The sequence below is a fragment of the Hyla sarda genome, chromosome 3, assembly GCF_029499605.1.
Source record: "Hyla sarda isolate aHylSar1 chromosome 3, aHylSar1.hap1, whole genome shotgun sequence".
In the NCBI taxonomy this organism is placed as follows: Eukaryota; Metazoa; Chordata; class Amphibia; order Anura; family Hylidae; genus Hyla; species Hyla sarda.
Window position 1 is genome coordinate 142,697,844 of NC_079191.1, and position 23,434 is coordinate 142,721,277.

The following is a 23,434-nucleotide window of genomic DNA, read 5'->3' on the forward strand; positions in this document are numbered from 1 at the left end:
ATATCAGTGTAGATTAAAATACTGTTATTGGAATGTTTTCGCAAATTAACTAATGATTCTAAATCAGTGGTCTTAAACTGTGTGCCTCCAGATGTTGCAAAACTTCAATTCCCAGCATGCTGCCAACAGCTGTCCAGGCATGCTAGGAGTTAAAGTTTTGCAAGATCTGGAGGGACACAGTTTGAGACCACTGTTCTAAGTAAATCAGAGTACACAAGTATTAAATGCTTTCTATAAAATAACATCAGTATTTTTTTTTTTTAATAAGATGCATGTGCTTGGTTGGGGACTGAGAAATTCAGTACTGGACTGCAGCGAGAGACTCATTGGGGGATATTTATCAAAGGATTTAGACTGGTTTTTCCCATCTAAATTTGTCGCACAGAAAGTCGCAGTCTAAATATGTGCGACTTTTTGGCGACTTTTGCTTTAGAGGATTTTTAGAACATGATGCATTCTAGTCTATTTTAGACAGAAAGATGCATTGGTGCTGAATTTATCAAATGCGACTTTTCAGCGACAAGTCGGATCGGCTGAAAGTACGCCGAAATGTCAGACCATGCTGGAGCAGGTTTAAATATATACTAAATCATGGATCTCGAAATCCGTGTGCAGAATTTATCAAGAGCCGTGCGCCTTTTGATAAATTAGGCGCACAATAGACCAGACTAAGCCTCTGTAGTTTGGTCTATATTGATGCGGGACATAGACAACTTTGATAAATCTCCCCCATTGACTGCTAACAGTTATGTAGTGCAATACAGTGGTCCCTCAAGTTACAATATTAATCGGTTCTGGGATGACCATTGTATGTTGAAACCATTGTATGTTGATACCAGAACTCTATGGAAACCTGGTAATTGGTTCTAAAGGCACCAAAATGTCATCCAAAAATAGGAAAAAGTGAGAATTAAAGAAAAATAAGTAGATAACTAATATAGATAAAGCAAGTCCTTACATAGAAAAGTAGGAAAGATCTGCTGGGAGCTGTAAATTGTTGTCTATGTCAGTGTTTCCCAATAAGGGAGCCTCCAGCTGTTGCAAAACTACAACTCTCAGCATGCCCGGACAGCCAAAGGCTTGGGAAACACTGGTCTATGTAGAGGACAGGATCTTCTTCGGGGTCCTGTACAGTACATGCAATGTCCCAAAAAAGTTATGGAGTCGCCCGCACCTGGTGTCCAAAGGAGCAGCTAACCCTGGTACAGGTAAAGTGTACAGAACATGTAATACCTCCTGTACTGTAGGGGACGCTACCAGACACCAGTCAGTGCATGTACTTCAGTAATACAGGCGTTTTACCAGTGAATGCCCATTCTGATTGGTCGGTTCTTCCAGCCATTGACATGTTTCACAGATCTGGACTGTCTGTACATTGTATGTAGAGTCTGGTTTCCTCTTACGATGGTCCAGAAAAGACCATTGTATGTTGAAACTATTGTATGCTGAGGTCATTGTAAGTTGAGGGATCACTGTACTTGCATACTATATGACTTTCTTGCACCTTTTTAGTTTTCTTCCCTCAGTAAAACAAATCGCACTAATTGTAGAGTAATTATGTTAATGAAGTAAATGATGCACATAGTGATGCTGTTAATCTTCTTTAAATTATCTAACAACTTTCATTATTATTGGGAAATAATCAGTAGTGATACTTTTTGATTTCTACTAACAGGATGTTTCTCATTTGAATCAATTAAAGTCAGGCACACAGGGATCAGAAGGCCAATTTCAGATCTAGAGTTCACCAGTTCAGTATTTGCTTACAACAGCAAATAGTTGTCATTGAAGTGTATGTCACTAGCTCAGTGCATGATCACTATGATTAATAGCCATACATGGAAATAACCCTCGCTTCCACCAGTATAAATACGCTCTCATGTTCTCAGCTATCTTAATTATTACCTACAGTTAACTGCAACAAACAAGCAAGAGTGTGACTGGAACACCTGCTGCAAGCAAGAAAATAATATAATAATAATACAATATAAGAATATAATATCAAGGACAGTAATGTAAAATCAGCCAACTATTGGCAAGTTTTATTAGAATCCAAGTTGCAATCTATGCTGAATATTTTTGCTAGGTTCAGGCATTAATCATTAGCTACTTTGTGTTGTGTTTCATTACATCTCCCAATTTTAGGTCCCTTTTTTTTTTTTTTTTCATAAAAGGGTATTCTAAGTTAAAGGAGAAGTCTCATGCCGAAAAACGTATCCCCTATATGCGGCGTAGGGGATACGTTTTAGATTGCGGGTGGCCCGACCACTGGGACCGCCCGTGATCTCGTGTACAGTGCCCTGGCCCTCCCCGCCCGAAGTAGGACCTCCACATTCCCAACAGATATGTCTGTGGGAGAGCAGTTCGGCTATCTTCGGCTCTGCCATAGAGATATATCAAGGGGTTGTGACACTGTGTTCTCGGGAAGAGCCAATGCCCCATACAAGAGATCGTGGAGGCTCCCAGCGGTCAGACCCCCATCGATCTAAAACTCTTTTCCTGTGTGGCTCTGTTCCCTGTTAAAAACTCTGCTCTGTTCCTGCTGCTTAGTGACCACTGGTTTCACATATGGGTTTGTGTGTGAAGCAGAAGTCATTTTCTCTATGTAACTCTATGAGATGATCATAGAGTTACATAGAGAATGAAACACAGAAGGTGGTCAGGGAGGTCAGTTACTGCTGAACATAGAAGCGATTGGTTCTCAGCGAAGCTTTGGAAATCAGTGTAGTAGTACCACATTTTCTAAAAGGTCTTGTGAGTATCATATGAAAAGGCAATAGTTCTTGACCTTGAACATCTAGGAAGTAATGGAAGAGATTCAAGCCTTTCTTCATAGCAGTGGGATGTAAGCCACGATTAATCCAAGATTGGATGAAGAGACACTCGGGTAGGAAGATAAGTCATGCACAGAAGCCAGAGCACAGAATCACAAACCAAGTGAGCAAAAGGAAGAAGGTATTTGTGAGAGAAATATACACGCTAGACACATAGAAATTATACGTAGACCAGGATTAGGTACTGAGTAACATATAACATTTTAGGTTTCTTTGTGGGATTTGACAGGTATGCTTTAATTCATAAAGATCAATAAATAACCACAAAAAAAGTAATATTTTTTGTTTATTTTGTTTAATTAATTACAAAAACATTGAGTTAAAGTTAATACTGATACTCACTGTTCATGTTACACTGAAACATGCTTAAATATAGTATTAGCAAATTGTAAAAAAAAAAAAAAAAAAGCCTTTGATACTTTTCCGCTAAAGTTGTGCCATTTCTTCACAAGCAATAGAATTTCTATATTTAGCATGTCACAATAAAAAAGTAACACATATACACGTATAAAATTAAATAAAAATTATACTATGAAAGCCATGTACCAACATAAAAAGTTAGGAATATAAGTTTTACATCGTATAATATTATATACATATTAGCAAAATAAGATTACAATTACATGCCCTTTGTTAATGTCACATTAAGAGATTTCCTTTGCATAGTGGTGAAGTTAGTAAAATATATGTGCTAGAATTAACTGTTTTTATATTGCAGTATTTATCAACTAACCTAAGGGTATGTGCACATGGACGAAAACCACACTAATGTGCAGTGCTGTGCCACAGTTCCCTCAGAACTACAGCCAGTGAGGCATGGCACTCCCTCAATGGGAGCTTCAAAACAGGACCATGTCTCCCATTGAAATCAATAGCTTGAAAGTAACCAACGGATGTGGGTGTAAAAGAATCCTCCTAATGGCGCTCAAAGCGCTATTAGGAGGATTCTTTTACACCCACATCCGTGGGTTACCTTCAAGCTTTGCTCCACCGACCAGAGGCTTTCTCCGGTACAGGACATCTCCTGGCAGCTCCCTGGCTATTTGCCCACATAATTGGGCTCCACACTCCATCCTAAGGTTAGCACAACCATATTTTTTATACATGATTTTGTGTATACCGGAGTAACAGCACATAGTTGCACACTCTGTCTGTCTTTTTATATGCTCCAAAACACATTGAAATCAATAGGAGATGTATATTTTAGGTGAATCAGTACTGTTTTTGGAGAAATCAGCTTGGGTATCAAATAAATGACGTGTTTTTTGTCCATGAGCACATACCCTAATAACGATTAATATAGATGTTCACAATATTTGTTACACTGGATGGTTTCTGATCTACTAAACAGAGAAAACCTGAGTAGACGCATGACACAGTATGTGAATTAAAATGGCAGGGAATGTATTGAGAAAAACCAATCGCCACTTATATCAAAAGCAAGAAAATTTGGAACAATCTGAAGAACTGCACGCCTCTCTATCCTCTGCCAATGTCAGTTTTCATAAATCCACAATAAGGGTACATTTACATTTTTAACATCTATTCCATTTTGAATTTGGTGCATGGCAGAAAAAAATGAAGTGGAATGTCACTTATCGATATGGAAACAGCAGTGAATAGCCATGTGCAGATTAGCCCCAATAAATGGCACAGCAGACCCTCAGATTTCTGCCATAGATTATATGCCAAATCTGCAATGAATTTTCTTCAACAGAAAAATCCAACATGTGAATATAGTCTAAGTGATCTTGTACACATCAGAGCCCTATGCACAAAGCCTATGTACTGCCCTACAGCCTTCATGTACTGCCATGCCACTGAAGCAATGCTTGTAGAAAAACATACCAACATATGTATAGGCTGCAATAAAGAATGCTATGTTTTCTACAGATAGCTCTGTACGAACTCTGACAAAAAACAACCTAAGGATGATTTCCAAGAAGGTACAGTAGCTCATGTTTCTCTAGGGAAGGCTGTGCGTATATGCCCACTAGGCAAAAAAATTTATATTCGTTCATGCACTAACTACCATTTCTTGCACCACCAAATCAACATTCACTTTGTCTAATATTTTGTTCAAAGATCAGAAACCATTTTGCAACAATTTAAGAAACATTTGGAAAGGGCAAAACCCTGTAGTGTGCGCCTGCATGTTCAGAAACTATGAAAACTGATTAAAAATGGATCCCATTGACTTTTGGATATGGTCACTTTACCTTTGCCCTATAAGGGAATTGAAAGTGATTCAAATGTATCTTGACAAATCTAATTAAAAATATTATTGTTTATTATAAAATGTAGAATTTGAAGTAGAAAATCTGCTGCACGTGTAAAAACTGTTAGCAAGTTAACATTCTTATATGCATAAACTATAAATATAGTAAATTTGATACTTTGCTCTGGTAAGATATGTCACAATCTCACCTAACAACACAGATTACTAAATTAACAAGAACAATGCCATCAAATTCTTTAGAAATTAATTACTGTAAATTAGTTTTCATATAAAAATTTTGATGAGAAAAATAACCACATGGGCCACAGTAATAAGTGGCCCAGTAAATATAAAACAATGTAAACCAATGATAGATAAATCCAATTTCATTGGTTTACAGTGACTGTTTCCCACTATTATATTTAATTTTTATGCAATTAGATAGTTATACATTTGAATAACAGAATACAACAACCACGTCTAAAATATTTTCATGTGGAGGTGGCCAGTCCTAGAAGGAAATTCCCAGACTGGGGGCTGCTGACAATAAAAGACACCCAGTGGGTCTACTATAAATGATAAAAACCATACGCAACTACCGCACACCAATGCTAACCTCATATGATTTACTTTCGTTCTATTGTGGGCCTGTGAGGCTCGGTTCGGTCAGAGCGCAACTGAGACCACCGGATCACTACTGGGTCCAGATGGATCCTAATGACTTGAATGGAGTGCATCAGGGATACGGTAGTTTACCGAAGAAAAAAAATTGTGCATGCACTATGTTTTTCTTTCTTAAACTTCTGACGTTTTGACGGGCTTGCCAACAGAGCTCCATATAACAGAGCCCAATGGCAGTGTGAAAGAGGCCTTACTATTAGTACATAATGAGAGTAAGATCAATCATATGGGGTTAGTGTTGGTACACAGTATTTGTTTTGTATAGTTTGTAAATTACATTTTTTTGTGTTTAGAAAATATGATCCCTGGATATAGAGTGCTATATTAGACAGAAAAAATCTATGCCTATATCAGGTTTATTGACATGTTATAGTCACAAAAATTTTCCTTTTGTTCTCTTGATAAAAAGATTTCAAATGATCTTAGATGACAAATTTTGCAAATAAAATCCATTTAGTATGTTGCATTGAAGGTGGAGATTGTGTTATTTTACATTGTTACTAAATATAGTTTAGGAATCCTACAAAAAATTTAAAAGATGATGCCACAGTGTAGTAACACATTTAATACAGAAGTACATGTAAAAGTACAGATTGATTATGTTTCATCACTTTAGGTCAGACTAATGTAAAGGCTCATAAACTAAGTATATAAAAATAGGGCAAATTAATCTATGCTCAAGGTGTAAGCATGATTATAGAGGAATGTATATAATAATAGATACAAAGGCAACAGTGGCTCCCAACAAGTGACCCTCCAGCCATTGCATGAATGGGGGGCGGGGGGGTGAAAGCTCAGACTTTAATTTGATCAGAAGAGATCCTAAATCCAAAATTATGCTTGTTTCTTAGGATGATGAAAAGCCATATTAATTGACTAAACTCTACAGAAGAAACATTGTAGATTATGTAACAGACCAAGGTATACTGTAACAATGATGAATGATTAGTCAGTGGTCTTGACACATGATATGTGGCAGCAGAGAAGAGTGTTCCCATAAATACAACTCATCGGTAAGAGTCCCACTGGTGCTGCCCACAGCAGTGAAGTGGGAAAACACATTTAAATTATGTTGCCAATGGTTACATTTGCCATTGGAAAGATACCAGTTATTTTTGGGCATAAAAGCCCTTATGTTTGAAGACATCCAGCAGAAACGCAACTTTTAAAATTTTTCCACTACCACCTGATTACAAACCCACATTGAATGCACAAAAGCTTTGTTTTTAATGCACATGAAGTATAATGCATTTTCCTGTTCTGGTGTGGAGAATTGCTTTACATTAGGTAATTATATGCCTAATGTAATTTTAATTCATGTAATTGTAATTTTGGTGGCTTCCGTTTCTACCCAGTCAATTTTTTGGTGTAAATGACACCTTATCTGTATTCTGTAGGTCCATACGATTAAAATGATACCCTACTTATATAGGTTTGATTTTGTCTTACTTCTGGAAAAAATCATAACTTCATGCACGAAAATTAATACGTTTAAAAATGTCATCTTCTGACCCCTATAACTTTTTTTATTTTACTGCATACGGGGCAGTTAGAGGGCTAATTTTTTGTGCTATGATCTGAAGTTTTTATCTGTACCATTTTTGTTTTGATAGGACTTTTTGATTACTTTTTATTCATTTATGGTATAAAAAGTGACCAAAAATACGCTATTTTGGAATTTTTGGGGGCATACGCCATTGACCATGCGGTTTAATTAATGATACATTTTAATAGTTCGGACATTTGCACATGCGGCGATACCACATGTGTTTATTTTTATTTAAACTGTTTTTTTTTTATGGGAAGGGGGTTAAATCCTCTTTATTTACTTTTTTTTCACTATTTTTTTTGCAATGTTATAGCCCCCATAGGGGACTATAACATGCAGTACATTGATTCAATACACTGATCAATGCATTGCATCGATCAGTGTTATCGGCGGTCGATTGCTCAAGTCTGGATTTCAGGCTTGGAGCAATCAATCGCTGATCAGACGTGCAGGAGGCAGGTAAGGCCCCCTTCTGAAGCGCCATTGGCTGATCGGGACATTGCGTTTTCATCGTGATGGTCCTGATCAGCCCGACTGAGCTGCCGGGAAGCTTTCACTTTCTAAGCGGCGATCAACTTTGCATTGTAGGGCATTAGCTACGGGTCCTGGCTGTTGATAGCAGCCGGGACCGTGCGGGTATGATGCGAGCTCAGCTCCTGAACTCGCTTCATAACCCTGCCGTGCCGCAGCACCGCTTATAAACGGCGTTTTGCGAAAGGGGTTTAACAATAAGCATATTGGGTCGAATTCTGATTGTAGAGGTAGAATTCAAACAAAGGACTGAAGTTTACATATACTAATGAGGACTGAGATCTGTTTGGTCTGAATTTAGGCCTATGAGCACTTCTTTTGATAACTTCCCTTGGCTTTTTGTATTTTTATATACTTAAAGGGGTATTCCAGGAATTTTTTTTATTTGACTATGCTACAGGGGCTGTAAAGTTAGTGAAGTTCATAATATAGTGTCTTTACCTGTGTGTGAGGGTTTTCTCACAATGTGATTTTCACCCCAATATTTATTTTTAACAGCATACAAAATGACTGCTGTCTCGGATTTTTCCCAGCTTGCAATGTGGTCGAGACCTGACTCACTAGTCAGCTGATGACAGGGAGCCTGTCTGCTTCAATGGGTGGAGAGAGCAATCTGCAAGTAATGCAACAGCTGGAGGCACCTGATTGAAAACCACAGGTTATGTTTCAATGGGTGGGGTGGCTGATGTGTGGGAAGGAGGAAAATTGAATCATGGGATTTGTAGGCAAACAAGAAAACTGAAAATAGGAAATACAATTTCACAAAAAGCTAGTCACAGTGTTATGGTAATCTCACAGCATAGCCATTTAGCCCAAGACAAGCGCAGATCCTTCCTAAGCATGTCCATTACTGTCTGCCAGGTACGTACTAAAATCACCTTATGCTGGAAAACCCCTTTAAGCTGGCCAGAAGATAGCAGTCCCAAAGGCAAGGCATTGATGTGATCAAAGATCATTGGTATCCATCAATGAGTTGTCTTTGTAATATATGGACATGCTGAGTGAGATACACGCTTCGCAGCTAGTTCTCTGCTACAGCCTTATAATGAGGGTACTGAATGGGGTACATAAATGTTTTACTCAGAAATTAAACATTATATTTGACTATTTTGTTGGCTATATGACTCCATGCTTCTAAGCAAAATTCCTAATAGTCAGCATGCACTTTTATAACACTTATAGGTTTATATTTACAGCTCAAGTGCAGCATATTTGTCCACCATCATACAGAAAACAAAATAGCCAAATGTTATTTATTCTGCAAAATTTACCAAAATAGCTAAATTTAATTCTACCACCTTAAGCATTATCCTGTGGTTCTAGATAATGTTAACACTATACTGCAGGCCTGTAATAATGCAAAATGTATTGAAGATAAATAGAACATACAATATGAACTGTGCAGTTTCTATGCCATCTCTGCAGATAACAACGAATATTGTAATAAAATTAGAACAAAGCTAGTTGTAGTATATTTCTCAACTGTATAAAAGAATTACCTGAGTGCGAATTGTTGCAGATATATTAGCATGTGTTTTCTATGTATTGTTTGCTAACCGCCCTACATATATACAAACATATCTTGTTTATGTTCAGCTTTATAAAAAAAATATGGATCCATAAGAACAGAAAAAAGGTCAGTTTACCCTGTTTCTCATAAAATATTTTCCTATAAAAACAAGTGTCCAGATTGAAAAAAAAAACCCTCAAGCATCTGTACTTGATCCCAGATACTCCATCTCAGTAGATTTGAGCCCCTTGAGTTTTTTTTTGCGGAACTCAGCAGATATCTCCTCGAAAGATTTTCCTTTAGTTTCTGGAACTTTAAAGTATGTAAATACAGTGAAACCGAACAGAAGAATCGCAAATATGATGAACACGTAAGGCCCACACGCTTCCTAAAAATTAAAACAAAAACAGCATATCATATCTTATACATTTCCAGATCTCACTTTACAAAGTCCACCCCTCACATTTTTGTAAATATTTTATTATATCTCTTCATGTGACAACACTGAAGAAATGACACTGCTACAATGTAAAGTAGTGAGTGCACAGCCTGTATAACAGTGTTTAAAGAAGATGTCCGTGTTTAAAGAAGAAGCTGATCGGTTGGCTGGGCTGTCTACTTCCTACTTCCCTTATTCCGGTACGTCACACGGCGCTTCAGCCTATCACCGGCTGAGGTGGGACATCGCTGTGGCCGCTGATAGGCTGAAGCGCCGTGTGACGTACCGGGCTAAAGGAAGTAGACAGCCCAGCCGACCGATCAGCTGTTGCGGAGCTCCGGGGGAATGTAGGAAGGTAAGTGAAAGTTTGTTTTCTCTTTTTTTGCAGCCTGGGCAGGATGGAATAGGAAAAGTCTGCACCGGACATCTCCTTTTAATGTTGTGGCCCCTCAAAATAACTCAACACACAGCCATTAATGTCTAAACCTTGGCAAAAGTGAGTATACCTCAAGTGGAAGTGTCCAAATTGGGCCAACAATTTCAATATTTTGTGTGGCCACCATTATTTTCCAGCACTGCCTTAAGCCTCTGGGGCATGGCATTTACCAGAGCTTCACAGGTTGCCACTGGAGTCCTCTTCCACTCCTCCATGACAACATCATGAAGTTGCTGGATGTTAGGGACCTTGTGCTCCTCCACCATCTGTTTGAGGAAGCCCCACAGATGCTCAATAGGGGCTAGGTCTGGAGACATGCTTGGCCAGTCCATCGCCTTTACCCTCAGCTTCTTTAGCAAGGAAGTGGTTGTCTTGGAATTGTGTTTCGGGTTGTTATCATGTTGGAATACTGTTAAATAAATAAATACCAGTGCTGTATGGGTCTTAAAAAATATATGGATATAATTAGGGATGTCCCGATACCATTTTTTTTAAGAACAATTACGAGTACTGATACTTTAATTCTAGTACTCGCCTATACCAAGTACGAGTACTTATATTTTAAAGGTAATCTGACTCCAGGGTGACCCGGTTTCCGGCACTGTTTATCGTATGATATGTGGGTCCTTGTTTTGTACAATGGAGGCGGCTGCTGTAATATGAACCAAGATTTCTTTCTTCTCCATTGGACAGAACAGGGAATTTGTATTGGTGGTGAGACCGATAACCATAAATCTACCCATAAATTCAAGTTAGCGCAGGGGACTCTGCTGTAAGATTGTCTTTAATAGTAGGTAGTATCCCCTTGCAGACATTAGCAGCAGCCCCTGGCAGTCATTAGTAGCAGCCCCCCTGTAGACAGCAGTCCCCCTTGTAGACAGCAGCCCCCCTGCAGACATAAGTAGCAGCTCCCCTGTAGACCACAGCCCCCCTTTACACAGTGGGCCCCCATTAAAACAGCAGCACCCCCCCTTTAGACAGCAGCAGGGGCCCCCCTTTAGACAGCAGCAGGGCCCCCCTTTTAGACAGCAGCAGGGCCCCCCCCTTTAGACAGCAGCAGCCCCCCCCTTTAGACTGCAGCAGGCCCCCCCTTTAGACAGCAGCAGCCCCCCCTTTAGACAGCAGCAGGGCCCCCCCCCCTTTAGACAACAGCAGCCCCCCCCCTTTAGACAGAAGCAGGGCTTCCCCCTTTAGACAGCAGCAGGGCCCCCCTTTAGACAGCAGCAGGGCACCCCCCTCCCTTTAGACAGCAGCAGGGCGCCCCCCCCTTTAGACAGCAGCAGGCCCCCCCCTATTAGACAGCAGCAGCCCCCCCCCATTTAGACAGCAGCAGCCCCCCCCATTTAGACAGCAGCAGGGCCCCCCCATTTAGACAGCAGCAGGGCCCCCCCCCATTTAGACAGCAGCAGGCCCCCCGTTTAGACAGCAGCAGGGCCCCCGCGTTTAGACAGCAGCAGGACCCCCCCCCCCCCCGTTTAGACAGCAGCAGGGCCCCCCCGCTTAGCCATTAGTAGCAGCCCCCTCCTTGCAGGCAGCTCACCTCCTCGGGTCGGGTGCTGGTGCTGCCGCTCTGCTGCCCCGTTCTCCCCTCCTCCGGTCCGCATCTTGTCGTCCTATGGAGGAGCATGTGACATACACGTCACTCTGCTTCCTGCATAGCGTTACGCTGGGTGCAGGGGAGGAGGCGGGGTGACGTGTGTGTCACATGCTCCTCCATGGAACACTATGATGCAGATGGGAGGATAGAAGAACGGGGCAGCAGGGCGGCACCAGGTATCGGGCATGGTATCGGGGACATTAAACAAGTCCCCGATACCATGCAAATGGCTAGTATTGGCCCCGATACCAGTATCGGTATCGGGACATCCCTAGATATAATTTATTAATAAAAGGAAGAATAAAAATAATGCATATACTAGGAATGGCAATATAATGTAGGCATTATATTGCCATTCCTGGTATATGCATTATTTTTATTCTTCCTTTTATTAAAAAATTATATCTATACATTTTTTAAGACCCATACAGCGCTGGTATTTTTTTAATAGTTTTATTACATGTTGGAATACTGCCCTGTGGCCGAGTCTACAAAGCTAAGGGATCATGCTCTGCTTCAGTATCTCACAGTACATGTTAGCATTCATGGTTGTAACGCTGCTGGTTGGCAACCACCAACGTACCATGTGTCCTGGTTCTTACCAACGTCGGGCTACTTTCTCCGTGCTATGTTCCTGTTGTATTTCATGGTCTGTCATGTATTTTGCTGTTCTGTCCACAAGGGGCCGTGCGCGAGAGCTAGCTATGATTTATAGAGCCAGTGTGCGTTCCCTGGTGGTTTCCCTTCCAATCCCTGGAAGGCACCACCTATATAAAGAGGCCACACCTGATGTTTGGGCCTCAGCAAGATTGTGCATTCTGCTTTTATCTGTCTGCTTTGCTAGGTCTCTGTCTGATCTGTCTGCTGTTCCTGATCTGTTACCTGTCTATTGGACAGGTATGCACCTTGTAAATAAACATCATAATCAGCATTGCTGCATCTGGCGCTATCTCTAAGTGTCAGTTTAGCCCCATTCTGCCTGTCTGGCCGGATGCCACTTGTGGCACAGTGGGTCCACACCTGTGGGGCTTTACAATGGTTCTCTCAATGAACTATAGCTTCCCATTGCCAGTAGTACTCATGCAGGCCCAGACCATGACACTCCCACCATGCTTGACTGTAGGCATAACACACATATTTCTGGTTGCCACCACAAAAGCTTGCCACCAACTGAAACAAATACATTTATCCTGGTCTCATCGGACCACCAGACATAGTTCCAGTAATCCATATCTTTAGTCTGCTTGTCTTCAGAAAACTGTTTGCAGGCTTACTTGTGCATCATCTTTAGAAGAGACTTCTTCTGACTACTTTTTGATGCAGTGTGCGCTGTATGGTCTGAGCACTTACAGGATGACCCCTTCCCCATATGTCTATTTCCTAAAGACAACCTCTGGATATAAAACTGAGCATGTGCACTCAACTTCTTTGGTCGACCATGGTGAGGCCTTTTCTGAGCATAAACTGTCCTGTATTAGGGTCCTCGCAATTTTCTCTTTGCAAGTTCTGTATTAGAGTGTAAAAGTAATAACACCAAATTTAAGACACCTGTTCCCCCTTCACACCTGACACCTTGTAATGCTAATGAATCACATGACACTCAGGCGGGAAAATGATTAAATGGCCCAATTTGTTTCCAAGGTTTAGACATTAATGGCTGTTTGTTGAGTTGTTTTGAGGGGACACAACATTAAACACTGTTATACAGCCTGTGCACTACCTACTTTACATTGTAACAGGATGTAAAAGATATGGTGTTTTTAACTTCAAAAACCACACTATTTTACTTTAAAAACTATGACCCATTGATTTAAAAGGCGGCCTTGCAAAAAATACATGTTTTTTTCTGATGGAAAACAAAGTGACATGTCACCCTATTTGATGAGGTTTAACCTGTATCCAGCATGATTTGCTCCTATTATAATCAATGGGTGAGCTCAAAAACCACATGTGCCTTATGTTGAAGAGGGTAATGTGCATGTTGAGTGCAGAACCACTAACACAGAATTCCGGATAGAAAACACAGATGTCTCAAAATGTTTTTGTGCAGAATCCCATTGAAGACAAAGGAATATTTTGTGATATCCATTGGTCCCAACAGACACATGTATAATTATTTATATTCAAAGACTGGAATTTATTGATATGCTTTATATAAGAATAAATAAATCTTTATTTCATACTTACTGCTATGTACTGGAAGGTCATTCCAATGATGAAGTTACATGTCCAGTTGCAAAATCCAGATACTGCCATAGCTGCAGGTCTAGGACCTTGGCTAAAAAGTTCAGCAACAATGAACCAAGGAATAGGACCAGGCCCGACTTCAAAGAATATGACAAATAGAAAGATGGCAACCATACACAGATAGCTCATCCAAGCATGTGCATGCTAGAAGACAAAGAAGTCTTATTAGTTTCTACATCTTTGCTGAAGATCACTGAAGGTCAAGGGCTAATTATAAGCAAATAGGGGCAAAACCAGGAGTCTATTTACAGTGTGAGAGCACAAAGAGAGAACTTACTAGAGTGTAGAGGGGTGACAAAGAGGGGGACTAACTACAGTGTGAGAGGGAAAAAAGGAGTCTTACTAGTGTGGGAGCACAAAATAAAGGCTTACTAGTGTTTGGGCACAAACGGGGGGGGGGGATGACTACAGTGTGGGGGCATAAAAGGAGGGCTACTTACAGCATTGGAACATAAAGGGGGCTCTATGACTGTGTGGAGCCTAAATGGGGCACTATTATCACTTGGGCACTCTTGTACTTTGTGGGACTTTATTTCCTGTTTGGGACACTGTTGGTGGGCAGGAAGAAGGTAGAGTGCAGGAAAAGAAAGGAGCTTGAGACATAATGGCTGGAAGAAGTTGTCATGAGGGTTTTGGTATGGTTTTGGTATAGTGTTGGTATCTACCACTATATTGTCACTTTGTAGGAAATATTGGCCTTGGTATCGTGTGTTTTTATTTAATAACAGTATGATGGTAATGTGTGCTTGTGGTGTGGTGGTGTGATTTGGCAATTGTACATTATTTGATCACTCTTTTTTAGTTATATGTGGCCATGATGTGGCAGTTAGAGATGAGCAAAGTTACAGAAATTCGATTAATCACGAACTTCTCGGCTCGGCGTTTGCTGACTTTAGCCTGCATAAATTAGTTCACCTTTCAGGTGCTCCGGTGGGATGGAAAAGGTGGATACAGTCCTGGGAAACTCTCCTAGGACTGTATCCACCTTTTCCAGCCCACCAGAGAACCTGAAAGCTGAACTAATTTATGCAGGCTAAAGTCAGCATGTATGGTGATAATATTCCTCCTTGTATACTGCTATTATCTGTAACGGCAGTGGTGAAGTGGATCCGCTGAACCTGTGAGGATGATGGCGTGGGCCGTACCAGGGAGCGGAGTCTAAGGTGCCACTGGTGTCCACCAGAGTCCGGCGCAAAACGGGATGGATTTGCAGCAGCAGGCGTCACCCAGGTCACTATCCCTGATACAACTCCTCCACACAGGCAACCAAGGTGTAACGTGGCACAGGAAGGATGAGGCAATTACGAAGTCAGGACAGGCAGAAGGTCAGGGCAAGAGGCACAGGTGCAAGGTCAAGCTAGGAGGTCTGGTACAAAGTAAGACAATACACAATCGGGAATGCTTTCTCTTAGGCTAGTAAACACAAAGATCCAGCAAGGATCTGAGGAAGTGCGGGGTTAAATAGAGTCAGTGCAGACAAGCACCATTTAATGGTGCACTGGCCCTTTAAATCTTAGAGATGGCGCGTGCCCTAGGAGATGGGGTCACACGTGCCGGCAGACATGGACAGGGGAGAGGGTAGAGAGGTGAGGAGCAGGGACAGGAGTGTGCTTGGCCCAATGTATTTTAGTCCAACACTTTATACACTTTATAGTATTTATGGTGAGTTGTGAAATAGATTTGGAAATATTAGTTTTAAACCTTTTTATGTAATCATTGGTATGTAAAAAAAAATACACGGAATACTATCTGGCTATAAATGGAAGAGAATCAATTAAAGGGGTATTCCAGTTAAAAACTATTTTTTTCATATCAACTGGCTCCAGAAAGTTAAACAGATTTGTAAATTACTTCTATTAAAAAATCTTAATCTTTCCAGTACTTATCAGCTGCTGAAGTTGAGTTGTTCTTTTCTGTCTGATAACAGTGCCCTCTGCTGACACCTGTCTGTCTGTCTCAGGAACTGTCCAGAGCAGGAGTAAGTCCCCATAGCAAACCTCTCCTGCTCTAGATAGTTCCTGAGACAGACAGAGGTGTCAGCAGAGAGCACTGTTGTCAGACAGAATAGAACTACTCAACTTCAGCAGCTGATAAGTAGTGGAAGGATTAAGATTTTTTAATAGAAGTAACTTTATGGAGCCAGTTGATATGAAAAAAAAAATGTTTACTGGAATACCCTTTTAACTTCTTGTTCCCTTGCCTATTCACTTTTTATGTATGTACAGTACAGACCAAAAGTTTGCACACACCTTCTCATTCAAAGAGTTTTCTTTATTTTCATGACTATGAAAATTGTAGATTCACACTGAAGGCATCAAAACTATGAATTAAGACATGTGCAATTATAGACATAACAAAAAAGTGTGAAACATCTGAAAATATGTCATATTCTAGGTGGAAAGTGTCCCCAAGTGCAGTCACAAAATCCATCAAGAGCTACAAAGAAACTGGCTCACATGCGCACCCCCCCAGGAAAGGAAGACCAAGAGTCACCTCTGCTGCGGAGGATAAGTTCATCCGAGTCACCAGCTTCAGAAATCGCAGGTTAACAGCAGCTCAGATTAGAGACCAGGTCAATGCACACAGAGTTCTAGCAGCAGACACTTCTCTATAACAACTGTTAAGAGGAGACTGTGTGAATCAGGCCTTCATGGTAGAATATCTGCTAGGAAACCACTGCTAAGGACAGGCAACAAGCAGAAGAGAGTTGTTTGGGCTAAAGAACACAAGGACATTAGACTAGTGGAAATCTGTGCTTTGGTCTAATGAGTCCAAATGTGAGATCTTTGGTTCCAACCACCGTGTCTTTGTGTGATGCAGAAAAGGTGAACGGATGGACTCTACATGCCTGGTTCCCACCGTGAAGCATGGAGGAGGAGGTGTGATGGTGTGGGGGTGCTTTGCTGGTTACACTGTTGGGGATTTATTCATAATTGAAGGCATACTGAACAGCATGGCTACCACAGCATCTTGCAGCGGCATGCTATTCCATCCGGTTTGCGTTTAGTTGGACCATCATTTATTTTCAACAGGACAATGACCCCAAACACACCTCCAGGCTGTGTAAGGGCTATTTGACCAAGAAGGAGAGTGATGGGGTGCTGTGCCAGATGACCTGGCCTCCACAGTCACCAGACCTGAACCCAAAAGGGCCAACAAGTGCTAAGCATCTCTGGGAACTCCTTCAAGACTGTTGGAAAACCATTTCAGGTGACTACCTCTTGAAGCTCATCAAGAGAATGACAAGAGTGCGCAAAGCAGTTATCAAAGCAAAAGGTGGCTACTTTGAAGAACCTAGAATATGACATATTTTCAGTTGTTTCACACTTTTTTATGTCTATAATTGCACATGTGTTAATTCATAGTTTTGATGCCTTCAGTGTGAATCTACAATTTTCATAGTCATGAAAATAAAGAAAACTCTTTGAATGAGAAGGTGTCCAAACTTTTGGTCTGTACTGTATGTAGGAAGTGAACTTGAAATAAAATGAGTTGTATTTGCATGGTTTATTTTATATGGTTTGTACATTTTTAATTTCAATCCAGGCACTTTATATTAATCTTACCAGCAAAGCTAGAGCAATTGTCATGATCACAGCACAAATGCACATTCCTGCCAAACCAGTAAGGAATAAGGATCTTCTTCCAGCTTTTTCAACAACAAATACCTGTAAAGTAACATATAAAGTTGGCACGATTCTGTAACATATTGCCTTGAGGAGCTATATGGGAGAACAACTTGTGATGCGAAAGGAAAAAAGTAAACTACCAGTTCATTAATTAGTATTTTTGGTCTCATCACATCTCAGAAAACATGGAATAAAAGGAGACCAAAAAGTCATATCTACTCCCAAAATGGTACCAATAAAATCTACAACTCACCGTACACAATGGGGAAATGAAAAAAGTTATAAGGGTCAGGCTATGGAAAGAATTATTTTTAAGCAGTAAAATAAAACAAGCAGTATATAATCGTTATAATCAAACTGACATGTAAAGTAAACTTAAAACGTCATTTATGACATACAGATGACATGACTAGCTCACAAAATATATATATTTTTTTTTTGCATTTTCACTCCGCAAATAATTCAGACAAGCCCTCATGCATAAGCGGGAAAAATTTGAGTCAGTGAAATTGAAAGATTAGTTAATCAATTTGCCAGCTTTCTATACCTTAGAGGGAATTTATCAACCTTTTGCATTGCCTAATAAAGTACAATTTTATTTAAAGGGAACCTCACAGAAGAGTCACTTGCACTTAGCTGATATATATCCTATTGGGGACCAAGGGCGTACAGGTATGCCCTTGTGTCCCGGTACTTAAGGACCAAGGGCGGAAAATAAAGGTGATTGGTGCAGTCCAAGCACCGATCACCCTGAAGGATAGGAGTGAGGTGGCAGGAGTGCCACCTCCTCCTATTCCCTGCCATTGGTTGGTCAGGACTGACCGACCAATGGCAGATGGGGGGCCGGTGGGTTAAAGTTAAGATTCCCTGCTCTGCCCACCAATGTAAGTCTGGGCACAGCAGGGGTGTGGTTTGGGAGTAGAGCGGGGGTGTGGGGGTCTTGCCAGAGGCGGCCGGCAGGCAGCAGTTGAGAAGAGCAGCGACGGCGGAGGAGACTGCGGACGACAGTGAAGATCTTCTTTGGTGAGTGATCTTCACTTTGGCCTGCTAGAAGTTACAAAACTACAACTCCCAGCATGCCCAGACAGCCTTTGGCTGTTTGGGCATGCTGGGAGTTGTAGTTTTGCAACATCTGGAGGGCCACAGATTGGAGTCTCCAAACAGTGGTCCTCCAGATGTTGGAAAACTACAACTCTTAGCATGCCCAGACAGTCCAGGCATGCTGGGAGTTGTAGTTCTGTAACATCTGGCCCTTTAGATGTTGAAGAACTACAACTCCCACATCATGCCTGGACAGTCTTGGCATGCTGGGAGTTGTAGTTTTGCAACATCTGGAGGGGCACAGTTTGGAGACCACTATACAGTGGTCTCCAAACTGTAGCCTTCCAGATGTTGCAAACCTACAATTCCCAGCATGCCCAGACATGCATGCTGGGTGTTGTAGTTCTGCAACATCTGGCCCATCAGATGTTGCTGAACTAAAACTCCCAGCATGCCTGGACAGTCTGGGCATGCTTGGATTTGTAGTTTTGCAACATCTGGAGGTCCACAGTTTGGAGACCACTACATAGTGGTCTCCAAATTGTTCTCCTCCAGTTGTTGCATAACTACAACTTCCAGCATGCCCCTCGGCTGTCAGAGCATGTTGGGAGTTGTAGTTTTGCAACAGCTATAGGCACACTGGTTGGGAAACATTGAGCCAGGGTTTGTTTCCTAACTCACCCAATAGTGTGCCTATAGCTGTGTTCAAAACTCTACATGCATGCATGGTCTGTCAGTGCATGCTGGGAGTTGTAGTTTACAACAGCTGGAAGTTTGCCACCTCCCCCATGTAAATGTACAGGGTACATTCACACGGGTGGGGGTTTATAGTGAGTTTTCCACCGCAAGTTTTACCTGCAACAAATTTTTAGCCGCAGCTGAAACTACCAGCTGGAAACTCACTGTAAACCCCTGCCCTTGTGAATGTACCCTAAACACACTACAAAGTAAAAAGTAAAGCACTACATACATTTAAACACCTTTACACTGATACATTCCCCCCTCCCCCCCCCCCCCAATAAAAATGAAAAACCTCTCCTAAAATGTATGTTTCCAAAACGGTGCCTTCAGCTGTTGCAAGACAACAAAAGTTTTGCAACATCTGGAGGCACCCTGTTTGGGAAATACTGCCATAGGGTATTTTTGGTGTAACAGTTTAGGGCCACATATTGGGTATTTCTGTACTCTGGAGAAAGTACGTTACAATTTTTTCTCTTTTTACCTTTTTTACACTAACATGCTGGTGTTGCCCCATACTTTTCATTTTTACAAGAGGTAAAAGGAGAAAAAGACCCCCAAAATTTGTAATGCAATTTCTCTCGAGTACGGATATACCCTATATGTGAATAGTGTTGCTCACGAATATTCGCAATTCGAATATTATTCGCGAATATCGCATATTCGCAAATTCGCGAATTTCGCGAATATAGCGCTATATATTCGTAATTGCGAATATTCGTTTTTTTTTTTTTTTTTTTTTTTTTTTTTTTTTTTCACAGTACACATCACAGTGATCACCCCTCTCTGCTTCCAGCTCGTGTGGTGTAAAGAAGGCTCTAATACTACTGTGTGAGACTGGCGTGCGAAAATTCGCATATGCGAAAATTAGCATATGGTAATTTTCGCATATGCGAATTTACGCGTATGCTAATTTTGTATGTGCTAATATTCACATATCTTTATTTTCGCATTCGCATTAACGAATATGCGAATATTCGCGAATATATGACGAATATTCGTCCATATATTCGCGAATATTCGCGAATTCGAATATGGCCTATGCCGCTCAACACTATATGTGAACGTAAAATGCTCTGCGGGTGCACAACAGGGCTCAGGAGTGAGAGCACACCATGTACATTTGAGGCCTTAATTGGTGATTTGCATTGGAATGGCTGATAGTTGATAAACCAAAAAAAAAAAAAACACCCACATTTGACCCCGTTTTAGAAACTATACCCCTCAAGGAATGTAACAAGTGTTGCAGTGAGCCTTTACACCCCACAGGTGTTTTGGAACAGTGTTCCGAGAAAATTAAACATTTTATTTTCATATGCACAGCCCACTGTTCTACAAATCTGTCAAATGCCAGTGGGAAGTAAATGCTCACTGCACCCCTTGTTACATTCATTGAGGGGTGTCATTTCCTAAATAGTGTGCCAGTGTTTTTTGTTTTTGTTTTTTGCTGTACTGGCACCATGGGGGCTTCTTAAATGCGACATAAAAAACCATTTCAGCAAAATTCGCTCTCCAATTCCAAATTCTGCTCCTTCTCTTCTGAGCATTGTAGTGCTCACACAGGGCACTTTACGTCCACATATGGGGTATTTCCATCCTCAGAAGAAATGGGGTTACAAATTTGGGGTGGCATTTTCTCTTACTACCCCTTTTGAAAATGAAAAATTTGGGGTGACACCAGCATTTTTGTGAAAAAAATCTAATTTTTCATTTTCACGTCCCACTTTAACGAAAGTTCATCAAGCACCTGTGGGGTATTAAGGCTCACTATACCCCGTGTTACTTTCCTTGAGGGGTGTAGTTTCCCAATTAGAGTGCATTGCATTTTTTTTTTATGCTGTTCAGGCACTATGGAGGCTCCCTAAATGCGACATGTCCCCAAAAACCATTTCAGCAAAATTCGCTCTCCAAAAGCCAAATTATGCTCCTTCTCTTCTAAGCATTGTAGTGCACCTGTAGGGAAATGTATGTTGACGGATGGGGTATTTCCATGCTCAGAAAAAATTATGTTACAAATTTTGGGGGACATTTCCTCCTATTACCTCCTATTACCTCCTATTTTAGTGAAAAAAAAATAAAAATTTTCATTTACACCTCCCACTTTAACGAAAGTTCGTCAAGCACCTGAGTGCTCAATGTGAGGCTCACTATACCCGTGTTACGTTCATTGAGGGGTGTAGTTTCCACATAGTGTGCCATGTGTGTGTTTTTTGTTTTTCGTTCTGGCACCATGGAAGCTTCCTAAATGCGACATGTCCCCAAAAAACCATTTCAGCAAAATTCGCTCTTCTAAAGTCCATTGTCACTCTTTCCCTTCTGAGCACTGTAGTGCACTCACAGAGCACTTTACTTTCATATATGAGTTATTTCCTAATTATAGAGAATTGGGTTACAAATTTCAGGGTGGCTTTTTCTCCTTTTCCCCTTTGTAAAAAATTATAAAAAGGGGGCTATATGAACATGTTAGTGCAAAAAATGGAGATTTTAACAAAAGTTCGTCAAGCACCTGTGGGGTATTAAGGCTCACTATACCCCTTGTACCTTGAAGGTTTTAGTTTCCCAAATAGTGTGCCATGTGTTTTTATTTATTTATTTTTCTGTTCTGGCACCATGGGGGCTTCCTAAAAGCGACATGCCCCCAAAAACCATTTCAGCAAAATTCGCTCTCCAAAAGCCAAATTATGCTCCTTCTCTTTTGAGCATTGTAGTGCACCCATAGGACTACATGGACTAAATGGAGATTTTGAGTTTTCTCCACCACTTTGCTGCTATTCCTGTGAAACACCTTAAGGGTTAACAAACCTTCTGAATGTAATTTTGAATACTTTGAGGAGTGTCGTTTTCATAATGGGGTAAATTATGGCAGATTTCTAAGATAAAAACCCTTAACCCCTTAAGGACGCAGCTCATTTTCACCTTAAGGACGCAGCCTTTTTTTTTTTGCAAATCTGACCACTGTCACTTTCAGCATTAATAACTCTGCAATGCTTTTACTTTTCATTCTGATTCCAAGATTGTTTTTTTGTGACATATTCTACTTTATGCTAGTCGTAAATTTTCACAATTCTTGGTGAAAAATTCCAAAATCTGATGAAAATTGTAAAAATTTTAGATTTTTTTTTAACTTTGAAACTCTCTGCTTATATGGAAAATGGACATCCCAAATAAATGATATATTGATTCACATATACAATATGTCTTCTTTATGTTTGCATCATAAAGTTGACATGTTTTTACTTTAGGAAAACATCAGATGGCTTCAAAGTTCAGCAGCAATTTTCCAATTTTTCACAAAATTTTCAAAATCGGAATTTTTCAGAGACCAGTTCAGTTTTGAAGTGGATTTGAAGGGCCTTCATATTAGAAATACCCCATAAATTACCCCATTATAAAAACTGCACCCCTCAAATTATTCAAAATGACATTCATCAAGTGTGTTAACCCTTTAGGTGTTTCACAGGAATAGCAGCAAAATGAAGGAGAGAATTCAAAGTCTTCATTTTTTACACTCATGCTCTTGTAGACCCAGTTTTTGCATTTTTACAAGGGGTAAAAGGAGAGAAATCTTCCTAAAATTTGTAAACCAATTTCTCTCGAGTAAGGAAATATCTCATGTGTATGTCAAGTGCTCTGTGGGTGCACTATAGAGGGCTCAGAAGGGAAGGAATGACAATGGGATTTTGGAGAGTGAGTTTTTCTGAAATGGTTTTTGGGGGGGCAAGTCACATTTAGGTAGCCCCTATGGTGCCAAAACAGCAAAAAAAAAAACAAAAAAACTACACCCTCAAGGAACGTAACAAGGGGACCTGTATGATCCGGAATTGCTGCAGATCGCCATTCTGAATTGACCGGCAAATGACATGGGGGGGGGGGGTCTCAGGACCCCCCTCGGCCATGTGCCGGGATGCCTTCTGAATTATTTCAGCAGGCATCCTGGTCCGGTCCCCGACCGACATTCCCACGGGCGTACCTGTACGCCCTACC

At 40.8% G+C, this 23,434-nt stretch overlaps 1 protein-coding gene across 1 annotated transcript in view; it reads right to left on the bottom strand.

Annotated features, from left to right (window-relative positions):
- Positions 1-3,124: 3,124 nt before the first annotated feature.
- SLC2A2 (solute carrier family 2 member 2) overlaps positions 3,125-23,434 on the bottom strand; it is a 76,063-nt gene continuing 55,753 nt past the window's right edge. Inside the window, exons 9-11 of the mRNA XM_056565170.1 lie at positions 17,609-17,710; positions 13,983-14,186; positions 3,125-9,711 (exon numbers count right to left, since the gene is read on the bottom strand). Of these exons, the coding sequence (XP_056421145.1) occupies positions 9,520-9,711; positions 13,983-14,186; positions 17,609-17,710 (498 nt within the window). The 3' untranslated portion in view covers positions 3,125-9,519. The remainder of the gene's footprint in view (positions 9,712-13,982; positions 14,187-17,608; positions 17,711-23,434) is intronic.